General features: G+C 64.5%; 1 protein-coding gene across 3 annotated transcripts; it reads right to left on the bottom strand.

Moving 5' to 3' along the window:
- Nucleotides 1–927: 927 nt before the first annotated feature.
- Nucleotides 928–10,552, bottom strand: ERFE (erythroferrone). Of its 3 annotated transcripts, none has more exons than XM_043876364.1 (8): nt 10,344–10,552; nt 7,842–7,967; nt 6,669–6,771; nt 4,969–5,216; nt 4,777–4,885; nt 4,589–4,679; nt 3,784–3,862; nt 928–2,659 (listed from the first exon to the last, which is right to left on the bottom strand). In XM_043876364.1, exons 1-8 carry the CDS (start codon nt 10,512–10,514, stop codon nt 2,561–2,563), a joined length of 1,026 nt encoding a protein of 341 aa, XP_043732299.1. In that variant the 5' UTR covers nt 10,515–10,552; the 3' UTR covers nt 928–2,560. The 3 variants fall into 3 exon arrangements, 2 of the variants coding, with proteins under 2 accessions (XP_043732299.1, XP_043732298.1); XM_043876363.1 differs by having other exon boundaries at nt 4,781–4,885; XR_006335639.1 differs by having other exon boundaries at nt 2,625–2,659; nt 3,784–4,679; nt 4,781–4,885.
- Between the last annotated feature and the right edge of the window lie 4,829 nt (nt 10,553–15,381).

The raw sequence follows: 15,381 nt of genomic DNA, 5'->3' as shown, positions 1-15,381 counted from the left end.
GCTCTGCCCGCACCAGGCCCTCCAAAACACCGGAGTCTGCTCATTTCCCATCCTGCGATGACAGGCGCCATCTGGCTGCCCACGGTGTGGAACACGTGCGTCTCCAGGTCTGGGCAGTCCCGCTGCAGCCCCGTGTGGCCTGAGGTCTGGCCTCCTGGCTTGGGGGCACGCACTGGGCTCTGGGCTGGGCTGAAGTTGGGCTTCACAGCAACACTTGGGTCCAAGACGCTAAAAACACGTGAGGAGCCTACCCAGAAAAACAAACTTGAAAATTCTTGTCACGCCCTTCCTCACAGAGCAGGACGCTGGTGTTGCTGGTGAGGCTCCTTAGTGAATGGCCTCAGGTCTCTGTGTGAGTGCTTGCCCCGGGATGATGTAAGCCTCCGGAGGCTGGCTTTTGAAGCTGTTGTGACACGTTTGCGGGCCGCGCCCAGCCTGCACACAGGCCTTATCACCTCGTCAGCGCCTTTGGAAGGACCGGCCTCCCTGCTGCAAGGACCTCAGGAACGTTTCCAGCACGCCCCTTCCCAGCGTGGAGAGCCGGGCTCCCTCTCTGCGGAGCGGTGGGACGAAGCAGTGTGCCGTCACAGGAGGAAAGAGCCTCGGCGTCTCAGACCGGGGAAACCGCGCACGTTACTCAGTCAAACCTTTCCTTACAGCCTACAAGGCACCAGTCTGAGCCCGTGTCCCTAATTGCCAGAGTGCCACTGTCCTGGAGCTGGGAGAGGCTTGGCGTGGGGCTTCTCTGGCCAAACCCATGCTCCCCCCTCCAACCCCAGGGGGAACCTCCCCTCCACCTCCCCTCCTGGAGGTCGCCCCTTGTCCTCAGGAGCCTGGCCTGAAGGACTCCCGAGTCTGTATTTTTAAGGTCGGCCCTTTGCTTTTGTAACTTTGTATAACCACATAAAAGAATTCTCAAACAGGCAGTTTTTATACATAAATATATTTCACCTGACAACATTACACAATAAATACTTCAATTAATTGCTGTATAACACACTTATATCAAGAAAAAGAAGGACCGTGGGTCTCCCCAGGGTGAAAGCTTTTCTAAAGTATCTGTACCCACTGGGTAAAGAGAAATCCAGAAGAGGGTGTGGCCACACCACCCCTTATCTAGGAGCGGGGGTGGGCAGGCAGGACGCCAGCCGGCTGGCCGTTCCTGGTAGGGTGGGGGTGCGTCCTACTGAGAACTGTGCCCAGCCCGCCGAAGGGCAGCACGCCTGCCGAAGGGCACAGACTGGCCGGTTTGTGTGTGCAGTGCCTGGGGTTCCCGTTGGAGTCAGACTGTGGGCTGGAAGCCAAGGGCTCCTGGGCACCTGCGCACCCCCGGGCCAGCTAGGAGGCCAAGGAGCAGGGTGACTGCAGTCATCACCCCGGCCTCTCCCAGGCCTGGACGCACCCTTGCCAGACCAGCTTGGCCCCCAGGAGCTCCTGCGGTACCAGTATTCCTGTGGTCTGTTTTCCGTGCAGGAACGGGGGTGGGGGTAACTTCCTCAGCAGGCCAGGGGGGCCCTGTGTCAAGAAATGGCAGGAACTCTCAGACACGCTTGTCTCTTCATGGAAACAGCCACCATCCCCCAGCCCCGAATCCCATCACCGCTGCGTCAGGGCAGAGCACTTGTTCCCCAGCCTGCCCACAACGCCCATCTGAACTTGGGGCCACGGTGCCACCCGACTGGGGAAGACACTCTGAAGAGCCCAGAGCTGGATGGACCCAGCGGGGCTGGACCATGTTGACTGGGCACCCAGAGCTGCCAGCCTGCGGGGGCCGCGGCTTCACCCATCCAGATGAGGGCGCAAAGCCTGGCCCTCCCCAGTCTGCAAGGATGTTCCAGCTCTCTCCTCTGGTGGGTGGGCCTGAGCAGCGCGCCAGGGCCTCAAGGGGACAGGCAAGACGACCTGGTCCAGGGGAGGGTTTGCAAAGGAGGGGATGGTGGGGAAGCCAGGCGAGCTCATGAATAGATTCTCGCGCACACGTGAGAACAGCTCCGGACTCACTGTCCCCGTCAGCCCCTATCAGTCCCTGGTGCCCAAGGCTGCTGTGCCCAGGGGCCGCAAGGACAGGCTCGGGCCCTGTGGCCCCTGCAGGCCAAGCAGTGCCCTGAGGTCCACGGCAGCCAAAGGCACGGCTGGGAAGGGGCAGGTGGACGCCAGGCAGGCTGGGCGGCCTTTCCCCTCCTTGTTGGCACGCCCAGCGGGCAGCCCACGAGAGCCCCAGGAAAGATGGAAAAGGTGTGGCCGGACCTCAGCCATGAAACTCAGGCCACCTGGGCAAGCTGCCCGGGGCGGCCAGGAGGGGCCCAGGTCTGCAGCTGGGGAGGGACAAAAATGCGCGCGCCTGGGCATGCTGAAACCCCTCCTTGGGAAAGACGGCGTCCCGGGATCATCCGGAGTTCTGGGACCGCCAGCGTGCGTGTCGCCTCCGCGGGCTGCCCGTAGTGTCATCTCTGGCTTCAGCTGCGGTGGCCAGGGCAGGCAGTCCGGCGGGCTCCCTCCTGCCCGTGGTGTCTGCCACTCCAGCAGTGCCCCTGGGGTTGTTCACACTCCGGTGTGGCGCTCACACACCAAGGAGGATGGCGCTGAAGTGGGAGCCGCCGCGCACCGTGAGGGGGGAGCCGCTGGCGTTGTCCAGGAAGACGGAGGCGTACTGCCCGGCCTGCGGGGAGGCTCCGTGGTCAGCCTGGGTGCTGTGGCCCCGCCAGCCCAGACGCTTCGCCCTCAAACCCAGCACCTCTGACCCCCGTTCTTGCGCTTTCTCCCCAGCTCCATCAGCCTCCTGCGCTGGCTGGGGGCTCCCTGTAGTTTATGCATGTGGGGGCGAACCTCCCTCAGGGCCAGAGTCAAGCTTTCTTTGCAAAACTCAGGCGGGAGGGCGCCCCTCCCACCACAGGCCTGGCCGCTGACCCCTCTGGTAGAGCCACTGTGAGGCCGGTAGTCGGGCCTGGCTACTCCAGATGTGGTCCAGGCACCACAGGGTCACATCCCCAGATGTGAAGCAGGAGCTCCCAGAAATGCAGAAGCCAGGCATTCCACCCCAGGACCACAGGCCCACCACGCCGCCTGAGGTCATCATGCAGGGACCAGACCTCTCAGCAAACACAGCCACAGCACCTGCAGCCACAGCCTGGCCTCCAATCCTGCCGTTGCTGGGTGAGTCTGGGTGAGCTACTTAAGCCTTCTGTGCCCTTACCCACCTCAAATCACTGTGGGTTGATGAGAAATTTATGTGAAGCGCTCAGAACAGGCCTGGCCTACTTAAGGCCATTTGCATGTAAGCTGTTATTCAACACATCTGCAACTAGACTTCTGTTTCCAGGAAAACCTTTTCATCCATTTCTTGACCACCTGCCCCAAATCCCCACAGTCTTTCTAGACTGTCACTCGGAGTTTTGTGTGGGAATAACCGCGTCTGCTTCCCACAGTCTCAGAGGGCCAGGGGTCCGTGCTGTCCTCCCTGGGAGAGCTGACCTCTGTCGCTGTCCTCCCCTGCCCAACTGAGTTCTCTTGGAAGGGCCTGTTGAGGCCAGCATGGAATGCTTGGGAGGTCAGAAAACAGATGGAGGGGCAGAGCAGAGGACAGGTGTTGGGGACAGGGCAGATGTGGGGAAGGGAGACCCAGTAACACAGCTTGGCTCTGCTGGGACTAGCATGAGTACTCCGTGCTGCCCTGACCCTCGTCAGGGCTTGGAGGCCGGGGGCACTGCACCCACAGCTCCCGAGCCCACCAGCACCCCTCCCTGCCAGCGGTGGTCCCCCCACGGCGGAGCCTGCCCCACACACCTGCAGGTAGAGAACGCCATTGACTGAGATGGTAAAGAGCTCACTGCTGCTCTCCAGCCCCATGACAGCCTCCAGGGAGCTGCGGCCAAAGGAGATAGAGGGGGTGCCTGAGACCCTGGCCGCAGACCCCCAACCCCACCCAGATGTGCTCCCCATCACCCAACTCCCAGCCCGACGCCACGGAAGCAGCAGCCTTGGCCAGGCTTCTGGGGGAGGTGGTATCTGAACTGGGTCCCCAGCAGGAGTGAGGACAGGACTGACGCGCACAGGACGGAGGGTGTGCCGCCAGGGCCGCAAGTCCAGGCTCTCATGGGACAGGAGACTCCGCTCGGGGCGCGGCTGGAGGTGCCCGGCAGCGGCAGGGAGTCTGGGTTCAGGCCAATCGGAGCGCAGCTTTCCAAACCAGACTGAGATGTGAACTTCACTCTTGTACGCCTTCTGCCACTACTGTGGCACACCAGCTCTCCGCCTGGGCTGTCTCGGCGCTGGGGTACAGAACCAGCGGCCCAGCCCTTCTGAACCGACATCAACCGGAGGATGGATACCGCGGGAGAGTGCCGGCGGAGAGGATCCCGCACAGACCGGGCGGGGAAGGCCTCTGAGGACGCGATGCTGGCATCTCGGTCGTCGGGTGGTATAGTCAGTCCCTTTTGGGTGCAGGCGGGGTCGGGGGTGGTGGGGAGAGCGGGGCGGGGCTGCGGGCTGCGGAGGGTCGGTTTGGGGAAGCGGGCGGCCGCCAGGAGGCTGGAGGAACCTTGCCAGCAGGCGGGGGAAGCCCCGAGGGAAGAGGCGGGCGCGCACTCACGCATGGTGCTGGCACCGGGACTCCAGGCAGATGAGCAGACGCAGGCGATCCCGGGGGCGCGGCGGCCCCCGCCTCGGCGGCTCGGCCAGCGCTGCGGAGGAGGCGCGGGGGTGGTGATCACCGGGCGGCGGGGCCCGAGCGCGGCGGGGCAACCCCCACCCCGCCCCCAGCCCCGGGCCGGGCCTCACCCACGTGCAGCGTGGCGGCGAGCGCGTAGAAGCCGGCGACGGGCGCCGTGTACTGGCCGCTGGTCAGGTTCAGGCCTGGGCCGCGGCGGAAGGCGCCCTCGGCGTCGGGCTGCGGGCGCACAGACGGTCACCCCGGGCCCGCCGCGCAGCGCGGCGCCCGCCCCGCCCCGCCCCGCCCCGGCCGGGACTCACCACGTAGTAGAGGCCGAGTTCGTGCAGCGCGCGCCGCTCCACCGACGCGTCCCGGCGCAGGCGGCAGTGGAAGGCGGCTTCGACGCGCGGCGCCCGCGGGCCGGGGGCCACGGGCGCGGCCAGCAGCGCCAGCACGCCCGCGTCCCCCGCCGCCGCCTCCTTGTCGTCCTCCGGGCTGCCGGCCGGCACCGCGGCGGGAACGCGCGGGCCGGGCTCGGACTCCGCGCACTCCCGCGTGCGCACCGCGCCTGGCACAGAGCGGGCAGTGGTCGCGCCGGGACCCCCATCCCACGCCGCGGCCCGCCCTGCCGTGTCCCGCCCGGACCCCTGCCCCAAACCCGGGCGCCGCCGAGAGCGCAGACACCGTGACCAATGACCCCTGGAACCGCGCGCCGGGCTCCCGCGCTCGGGAATCCACGTCCCGTGGATTCCAAGACCGGCTCTGGCCTGCGGAGTCTTCTGAACCGGCTTCCCGATCCCGCGGCTACTCCCGTTTCCTTTCACGCTTTGGCTACCGGGAAGCTCAGGGCTGGTGCACCCAGGACCCCTGTTCTCCTGCCTCACCTGTTTATCCTACCGCTTCTCACCCCGGGGCTGCTGCTGCTTTTGCTCTGTTTACATTTTTATTGAATCACGAAGTGCAGCAGGATAAGCCAGACCCGTCATTTGGGGAAAGAAGTGTAAAGACATTATTATTGCAGAGAATGGGGAGGTTCTTCAGCCGCTGAAGCTGGTCTATTTAAATGAAGTGTAGTTGCTAGTCGCTCAGTCGTGTCTGCCTCTTGGCGACCCCATGGACTGTAGCCCACCAGGCTCCTCTGTCCATGGGATTCTCCAGGCAAGAATACTGGAGTGGGTTGCCATGCCCTCCTCCAGGGGATCTTCCTGACCCAGGGATCGAACCCGGGTCTCCAGCATGGCAGACAGATTCTTTACCGTCTGAGCCACCAAGGAAGCCCCAGTACATTAAATAGAAGTGGGGAAAGACTCAACGGCTCTTCACGGTGAAATGAACTTTAGTCGGTACCCAGAGCCCATGCAGGGACACCGCCCTGGGTGCTAGAGGCCCCCTCAACTCTCGCCCTCTGCGGCCTCAGCCCCAACATGCTCCTCCCAGTGCTCCCGGGACTGTCCTCCCCACCCCGAGCAGGCAGCCTCCTGGGGCCCTCCCGTTGGGCTCTGCAGCCAGCAGCAGCGATGTGTCAGGGGAAGAGGCGGGGCGCAGGTGAGGGGAAGAAAGAGGCCTGAGATCTCCCTGGTCTCCCTGCAGGGCTCAGTGGAGCACTCTGCAAGCTTAAGGAGCTCTGACTCCTCCTTCACAGTCCCCACTTGGGGAACGCGGGCTTGGATCTCTCAGCTTTTGCAGGCTCAGCGGCCTCCCAGGTGGGGCTTGGAGGCTGGTCCCCAGGGGCCTACTGAACAGAGGCCAAGTCCATGCTCCTCTGTGAAGCCGCCCCCTCACCCACTCCTCCCCTACCCCCACCAGCCCCCGACCCACACACAGCCCTGACCCGGGCCAGCACCAGAGCCGTGGCCTCCCAGATACAGGTCAACAAGACCAAGGTCTGGGGTATCTCGGCTCCCTGCCCCCGCTCTCCCCTGTGGGGTGTGTATCCTGGTCCCATTCTCCCCAGTGGGGTGTGTATCCACACCCTGCTCTCCCCAGTGGGGTGTGTATCTGTGTGGTACCCACCCCCTACCTTTCAGCAGCAGCTGGAACTCCTTCAGTAGGACCTCAGGTGGGGTGATGGGGCCTGGGGGGCCCTGGGGGCCGGGAGGCCCCGGGGGTCCTGGCAGACCAAGCTGAAAGAGAAGGCTAACAGTGAGGACTTCTGAACAGGTGGGGTGGGTGAGGGGAGACCGTGGGCACCCTCTCGGTGAGCTCTTGCCACCAAGGCTGGTTACAGGAAACAGGGAGACTCCTGCTTTGACCCCTGAGGGGGAGGTTGGCCTCCAGTTCCCCTGAGGAGGCAGTGAAAGCTGCAGGCATAGGGCTGGGGTTGGTGGGGCACTGGGGGCCAGGCTGGGAAGAAGGAGCCCGCAGCCCATCCCCGGGGCTGAGGGAGGGAGAGGGGCGCAGGGGGCGCTCCAGGCCACCTTTGAGTCTGTCACCACCCCAGTCGGCAAGCCACCCCCGGGTGGGGGGACCCTCAAGGAGCCCTCACTGGACTGGTCCGGGACCCTGCTGGAGGAGCCTGGGGACCCCCCAGCTCAGCTTGGGGGTGACGGGTCAGGCCCTGGTGGCCTCCCAGCCGCCGGGCTGCCCCAGGCTCAGAGCCTGGCACTCCGTCGCTGGGACGGCCCTGGAGAGCAGGGAGGCCAGGACTCAGCAGAGCAGCAGAGCGCCCCACCGCAGGGGACGCGGCCCTCACTGGGGCCCAAAGCAAGGGTCAGCCATCAGAAGCAGGGACCAGGCCCCACCCAGGCTGAAGGAGGGTGGGCACCAGCGGCTGCCCAGGCCCCCGGTGGCCCCCAGACTGTGTCACTCCGGCCCACCCGCAGGTCCCTTCTGCTCGGTCCCTGACTGCCCTGCAGCCCAGCCCAGGCCTCCCAGGCCAGGATACAGAAAGGGAAGAGAAAGTGGGGAGCCAGGGAGGCTGCCTGGCATTCTAGGGGTGCAGGTAAATGGCCAGAACAGGCACCCCGAACTCAGGGTCACATGGGCCCCTGACTTGACACTTCTGTGCTCTCTGGCCTGAGGCTGAGGGTCTGTGCTTGTTGGAAATGCTCAGGGTGGGACCGGGGGTCAGTGAGTGAGGATGTGGGGTGATGGTGGTAGACTGGGGGGTTGGGGAAAGGCCTGTGGGTGGAGGTTCACACACATACACACACACACACACACACACACACACTGGCTGGGCTCCAGTGCTCACCTTCAGCTTCTTGGCCTTGCCCCTGCTCCCCCTCTTGCTGTTGACACCCTTGTCACTCTGCCTGACGAAGAGCATCCAGGTGTCTCGGGGGTCGATGAGACCGTGGGCTCGCTCCATGGGGGGCTCCTGGAACACAGCCGCCAGCGGGTTGTTTTGCCTCCCAGGCAGGGATGCCGGCCAAGCAGACCGAACGCTTTGCAAGGGGTCGCAGGACTGGCATCCTCCGGCCCCCTGGGTCCCCGTCTCTGTCAACAGTACTGCCCCCCAAGACAGCATAGCCCCAGCCCCCGGCCCCTTCCTCCCGACAGCGGAGGACAACCCCCGGGAACAGCCACTCCTCAGCCTGGACCCTGCAGGGGAAGACCCTGGGCGTGGGCAGAGGAAGGTGGGGTGCAGAGCTTCAGGGCAGGTGGAAGCTGGCACTGCTGGGCCCCTCCCAGCCTCCCTCCAGGGGAGCTGCAGTGCGTGCCCTGCCCTGAGGACCAGACCACCGGCCTCCCCAGGGGCTCAGGCAGGGCCGCCCACGGCCAGCAGGCACCCAACCAACCCCCGGGGTCTGGAGTTCTCGGGAGGCCAGTTTCTGCCCTCAGGGCTGCAAGGCCTGCCTCTCCGGGCTGTTTCAGGCACCATGGGTGGGGTGTCCAGCACTGAGATAGGATGACGCAAGGCCCCTCCCTGTCCTTAGGGCTTCTGAGACACGAGCCTCGAGCTGGGACAGTGAGGGGTCCAGAAATGTCCACCCCTCCCCCCTCCACAGGCTGCATTCTGACCAGTCCTGACATGGTGGAGCTCCAGGAGGTAACTTCCAGGGAGAGGCATCCGGCCCTGTGGGCGGCAGGCCCTGGACAGTCTGGGCTCCGGGCAAGGCTGCCAGCTGGGAAGGAAACTGGCTCAAGAGGGCTTGGATGAGGTCATGGGCACTGACTCGGGCGGCTGGTGGGAGGACCCTGGGATCTTGGAGCTGGGCAGACTCAGGGGTCTCGCGGCCACTCGGCAGGGGTCCAGGGCCTTCTCTCAGGAGCCGGTGTTGTGTGATGGGGATGGGGCTTCTGTGATGGAGGGACGTGGGTCGGAGGGGGAGGCCTCAGAGTGCCCAGGGTGTCCCCACACCTCCCTGGGTGCCGGGCCCTGCGAGGCCTCCCCCCGTGGTTCCTCTCCATGAGGACCCGTGACCCCAGTTCACCGTCCCACGCCGCCCTCAGGGGGGACACCCGGGAGGAGGACTGTGTCCAGGGTGGATTGTGTGCTGGGCCAGCCCTCCCACTGGTCCAGGAGCCTGTGGAGGGACTCAGACCCCAGTTTGGCAGAAACAGGTGGAGCCACATCGGTCTGGGGGCCTGGGAGACAGGCTGTGGCAGTGTGGGTGGGCATCAGGCCTCCAGCCTCCAGCGGCTCTCAGAAGGGAGCCCTGCCTCCAAGGCCAGAACCCCCCTGCCCCCACCCCTGGAAGCACCTGAAGCCCCTCTGTTTCCTGACCACCACAGGCCAGCCTCTGGAAACCCTGCCCCCTGGCGCCCCCAGGGGCTGAGGTGGGCTGTCGGGGTAGGCTTTGCCTTCAGTCCAGGGGAAATGGCAGGGGGCGATGGGAACAAGGGCTCTGGGGAGGCCTCTCCCCGGGGTGGGGGGGATCAGGGCTGGCTGCCACTGTCACCTGTCTTCAGTGGGGGCGTCCCCGAGTGGGGGCGTCGTGGTTCCCAAAGTGATGCTGAGAGCAGAGGGCGACCTGAGCCTCTGGGCACCACCCACAGCATCTTCGGAGAAAAGAAGCTCCAAGCACCCTCCCCGGAGCCCTCCCCTCCCTGTCTGGAGGCCCCGCCCACACTGACGGCAGCTCTGAAGGCCCCAACCCCCTGGTCGCCCCCAACCTGACTGCCTGGCTTCTGCAGCCAGAAAGGAAGGAGCAGGGCAGAGCTCAGCGTTGGCCAGAAAACACACATCGGAGCCCAGCACACCGTCCAGACACACTTTCTCCCTCCCTCCCCAGTTGACAGGAAGACAGCTGTTTATTTTCAGAGAAGGCACCAAGGAGATAGGGGGCAGGCGGGGTGGGGAGGGGTCAGGGGTCAGGGACTTGCTCACACTTTTACAGATACCCTCTTCCCAACTTCAGGAGGATGGAGTTATTTACACTTTACCAGCTTCCCAACCTGAAAGTCCCCAGAGAACAGGCATTTCCCCCAGTCCAGTAGAACTTTGCTTTTCATGACAACCCCAAAAGCCAAGGTCAGGGCTGGCCCTTAAGGCGCCGGGCTGGGCAGGGGACCAGCGCCCAGACCTCCGGTGCCAAGCCCGCAAGCTAAGCGTTTTCCCCTCCCCTGTAGAGAGAAGAGGACAACCGGGCCAGTCCCGGCCCCCGCGGGCTCGCGACGCCGCGCTCCCCGCCGCCGTGGAAGCAAGCGCATGGCGCCCGCGGGGCGCCCGGGGAGCCAGGGGCGCGCGCTGCGGGAGGGGAGGCTGAGGCCCGAGGTCTCCAGGGCCCGGGCGGGCCGGGCGGCGTCTTACCGGCGGGCGGGCGGCCGGCCCCGCGGGCAGTTCGTTCCCGGGCGGTGGCTCGTCGCGGGCGCGGCTCCCCGAGGGCGCGCCGGGCTCCGGGGAGCCCAGGCCCACAGCGGCGGCCAGCAGGCTGGCGTAGGCGAGCAGCAGGGCCCGCGCGGGGCAGCGGGCGGGGGCCATGCGGGCGGCGGATGCCTCTGGCCTGCGATCGCAGCTTCTGGACTCTGCCCCGGGCTCCGCGCCTTATAACGCGCTTGAATCCCCCGCCTAGCTCGGGGCGCGCCTCCCCGCCCAGCGCCGCCTCTCGGCTCCCGCGCGCGCTGCCGCCGTCGGGGGGGCCGTGCGGGGAGGCGGGCCGCCCCACCGAGGCGGGGTGCGGGGAGGGGCGTGGGCGCCCGAGGGGTGCGGGCGGGGCGCGAGTCGGGGTCGGGGGGCGCGGGGTCAGCAAGGGGCTGCGAGGAGGGCCGCGCGGGGGAGGCAGGGGCTCGGGGAGCCGCGGCTGGTGGTGGCCGGAGCGCCCCCTCCTGTCGGGCGCCTTTCCTCTCCGCTGCGGTCCCCGCTGAGCGCTGTCCAGCCTCTGCTTCGCGGGCACCCGGACACCCTTCTCCCGGCCACTGGATATCCCGTCTCTCCTCTCTGTCCCCCGCGCCTCCTGCGGGGACCCCGAGACGCCTCTCCCTGACCGCGCGCTGGGCTGGGTCTTACTAGATGGATCACATCTGAGCCCGAAGACTGTCAGAGCCCCTCTTTGGCGCCCCTTTCTCGGGCGGCGACCCCTCCCTGCTTCCCACGGCCTGGGCCCACCCTGAGCTGTGACGCGCTGTTCCTCCCTGCCAGGCGCATCTGCGGGGGCCTCGAGGGCGCGGGGCTGGGGGCGCGGAAGAGATCTACCGCCTGGGAGCGGGCGCCCTGAGGCCTAGACTGAGAGGACGGAGCCCTGCCTCGAACTCGCGGGGGTCAGGGGCCGATCCGACCGGGGACTGGGGACCAGATACCCGCAGACCCCCGAGATCAGGGCAGCCCACTGGGGGACCCGACTGGCGGGCCTGAGCTCCAGTCTCCTCCCTGAAGACAGGCAGCCCCTCGCAGCTCCCTGTGCTGTTTGTTCTGTGACCCGCCTGCCTCCCCAACCCCCGCTCCCTCCATCTCTCGCTCCCCCCACCTCTCACCACCCCCACCTCCCGCTCCCCCCACCTCTCACTCCCCCCACCTCTCACCGCCCCCACCCCTCACTCCCCCCACCTCTCACCCCCCCACCTCCCGCTCCCCCCACCTCTCACCGCCCCCACCCCTCACTCCCCCCACCTCTCACCCCCCCACCTCTCACCCCCCCACCTCTCACCCCCCCACCTCTCACTCCCCCCACCTCTCACTCCCCCCACCTCTCACCCCCCCACCTCTCACCCCCCCCACCTCTCACCCCCCCACCTCTCACTCCCCCCACCTCTCACCCCCCCACCTCTCACTCCCCCCACCCCTCACTCCCCCCACCTCTCACCCCCCCACCTCTCACCCCCCCACCTCTCACTCCCCCCACCTCTCACCCCCCCCACCTCTCACTCCCCCCACCTCTCACCCCCCCACCTCCCACTCCCCCCCACCTCTCACCCCCCCACCTCTCACTCCCCCCACCTCTCACCCCCCCACCTCTCACCCCCCCACCTCTCACTCCCCCCACCTCTCACTCCCCCCACCTCTCACCCCCCCACCTCCCACTCCCCCCCACCTCTCACCCCCCCACCTCTCACTCCCCCCACCTCTCACCCCCCCACCTCTCACCCCCCCACCTCTCACCCCCCCACCTCTCACTCCCCCCACCTCTCACCCCCCCACCTCTCACTCCCCCCACCTCTCACTCCCCCCACCTCTCACTCCCCCCACCTCTCACCCCCCCACCTCTCACTCCCCCCACCTCTCACCCCCCCACCTCTCACTCCCCCCACCCCTCACTCCCCCCACCTCTCACCCCCCCACCTCTCACCCCCCCACCTCTCACTCCCCCCACCTCTCACCCCCCCACCTCCCACTCCCCCCCACCTCTCACCCCCCCACCTCTCACTCCCCCCACCTCTCACCCCCCCACCTCTCACCCCCCCACCTCTCACTCCCCCCACCTCTCACCCCCCCACCTCTCACCCCCCCACCTCTCACTCCCCCCACCTCTCACCCCCCCACCTCTCACCCCCCACCTCTCACTCCCCCCACCTCTCACCCCCCCACCTCTCACCCCCCCACCTCTCACCCCCCCACCTCTCACCCCCCCACCTCTCACTCCCCCCACCTCTCACCCCCCCACCTCTCACCCCCCCACCTCTCACTCCCCCCACCTCTCACCCCCCCACCTCTCACCCCCCGACATCTCACCCCCCCACCTCTCACCCCCCCACCTCTCACTCCCCCCACCTCTCACCCCCCCACCTCTCACCCCCCCACCTCCCACTCCCCCCACCTCTCACCCCCCCACCTCTCACTCCCCCCACCTCTCACCCCCCCACCTCTCACCCCCCCACCTCTCACTCCCCCCACCTCTCACTCCCCCCACCTCTCACCCCCCCACCTCTCACTCCCCCCACCTCTCACTCCCCTCCCCAGGCTGGCACTTCAGGCTCAGGCTCTCCTGTGCCTCCCTGAGGTCCCTGCACCTGGAGGGTACACTGCATCTTATTTAGGGGGCTCAGGGGAAGGGCACTTCTGAGGAGGGCACCTTACCAGGCCCTGCTGCCCTCACCAGGGATGACTTCTACCTCTTCTGAGAAGAGGGGAGACCCCCACCCCGTCCTGTTTCAGAGAGTGGCAACCGGGGCCTGGGGGAGGAGCCGTGGGTCATCCTTGCTACCCCACTGCACCACCTATGGTCTCCACCACCCTTGGACTGTTTCCAGGGGACAGGAAACACTACACTTTAGGAAAAGCCTGAAATTTGATGTTAATTGTTCCCTCTGATTCTGCCTCTTTTCCTACAGGATGGTGGGGGTGATGGTAGTTTTAGATTTCTTAAAGAAAAAAATGCTCTTCCCACCCTGAGAATGTGTTTCCCCTACCCAGTGGTCTATGTGTCCCATAGACTCACTCTATGAGACTTACAGGCAAATTAGAACTGCACAGGTATTCTGTCTTTATACATGTTTGGGCGGGGAAAGGTATCAATGGAATTAAAAAAATAGAGATTCCTATAGAAATTGCAGCTTTGCTGTGGTACATACACACAATGGAGTATTACTCAGCTATTTAAAAGAATGCATTTGAATCAGTTCTAATGAGATGGATGAAACTGGAGCCCATTATACAGAGTGAAGTCAGAAAGAAAAATACCAGTACAGTATACTAGCGCATATATATGGAATTTAGAAAGATGGTAACGATGACCCTATATGCAAGACAGCAAAAGAGACACAGAGGTAAGGAACATACTTTTGGACTCTGTGAGAGAAGGCGAGGGTGGGATGATTTGAGAGAATGGCATTGAAATATGTATATTACCATATGTGAAATAGATCGCCAGTCCAGGTTCGATGCATGAGACAGGGTGCTCAGGGCTGGTGCACTGGGATGACCCTGAGGGATGGGATGGGGAGGGACGTGGGAGGGGGGTTCAGGATGGGGACACATGTACACCCATGGCTGATTCATGTCAATGTATGGGCAAAAACCACTGCAATATTGTAAAGTAATTAGCCTCCAATTAAAAGAAATAATTTATTAAAAAAAATAAATTGCAGCTTTGCAAGAAGACATGTGAGAAATACTGGTTTATATTATATGCATTCAATAAAATATATGAACTTATCCCATTGACAACCGTTCAGTAGTTTTGTTGCAAACAAAGGCATTTGCTCTAATATTTGTAGATGGTGTTGCTGGAAGGCCCTCAGAGAATTCAGGCTTTCTTGGGTGGCTTCTTGTTTCTGGCCCCACAGGCACATCTATCAGAAGACCAGGCACTGGAACTTTGTAATGACATGTGTGTGTGTGCTGGGTGTGTGCTTCAGCATTAAGTATTAACATTTTTGTTCTGTTTCACTTTGGGGGGAAGACTTTGAGACCGTGAGATGCCGAGTGTGGGGTGTTTTCGTTGCTGAAACCCGCAGTCTGCTGGCAGAGAGGGGTGGCTGTCCTCAGCTTGTGCAGCTGAGTGGTACCTTCATGATTCTGAACAAGCTTGTCCTTACTCAGCGTCGCATTCACTTCCCATGGCCCAGCTGGTCAGCCCGTGCGGCCGGGGCTCACCAGGCACGCACAGCCTGGGCTTGGGGCCGCGCTGGGCCCCCGTCCCCCTGGGCATGGTCACATCTTCACAGCCACACATTTTGCATCCAGCTCCTTCCTATTTCTGATGATGAGCTGGAAGGGTACTGAAACTACAGCTTTGTCTTTTCCCTGAGATGGGCCCCCCTTAGGAGTCTCCTGCAGGGGTCTGGCTGCGAGCGAAGCCCTGGGAAAATGCGTGCAGCTGCCTCTCTTGGACCAGGGGCTCATCACAGAGCTCTCCCTTCCCTGGATGGTGGCAGGGGTGGCGGGGGGAGCAAGGCCACAGAGCAGCCGCCCGGTGTGGTGGGAAAGGGGCTCCTCCTGGGCCCTGCCCCTTGCCCGAAGGTGGCCAGCCTGTCCAGGAGCTTCTGGGAGCCTCAGCCTCCTTGCCTGAGAGTTGGGGTGAATGCACGTGTGTCCTCAGGGCCTGCTGTGGGTGAGGTGCGGCCCCAGAGGGTGCTGCGTGGAGCCGTGAGTGAGGCCGGCCGGCCTGCCTTCCGGGTCACCGTATCATGTTGTCGGGGGGAGGAGGCCCTCAGAGCTGCCTGAAGACAGAGGCCCCGGGCCATGGAGGCCTTGACCGAGCACAGTCAGAGCCCCGGCCAGACCCAGCCGCGGGTCTGCTTGGCAGAGCTTGTCCTCACACAGCCCCCTGTGGCTTTGGAGGAGGCCCATCTCAGGGCCTTTAGACACGCATCTCTCAGAGCCTCAGTTTGCTGCTCTGTACAATGGGCACAATGACAGCTGTCAGCCCCGAGCCCTCGTCTGGGATCCCACTCACTGGGGGGTAAGGTGGCTG

Source organism: Cervus elaphus, chromosome 20 (genome assembly GCF_910594005.1).
Source record: "Cervus elaphus chromosome 20, mCerEla1.1, whole genome shotgun sequence".
Classification (NCBI taxonomy): domain Eukaryota; kingdom Metazoa; phylum Chordata; class Mammalia; order Artiodactyla; family Cervidae; genus Cervus; species Cervus elaphus.
This window is presented reverse-complemented; position numbering and strand designations above follow the sequence as displayed.

Coding starts and splice junctions, on each gene's coding strand:
- ERFE (XM_043876363.1), bottom strand. CDS start 10,514: ATGGCCCCCGCCCGCTGCCCCGCGCGGGCCCTGCTGCTCGCCTACGCC. Junction 4,680..4,780: donor CGCTCGCCGCCACGCTGCAC/GTGGGTGAGGCC, acceptor CCTCCTCCGCAG/CGCTGGCCGAGCCGCCGAGG. Junction 3,863..4,588: donor TCCCGGTGCCAGCACCATGC/GTGAGTGCGCGC, acceptor CTTTGGCCGCAG/CTCCCTGGAGGCTGTCATGG.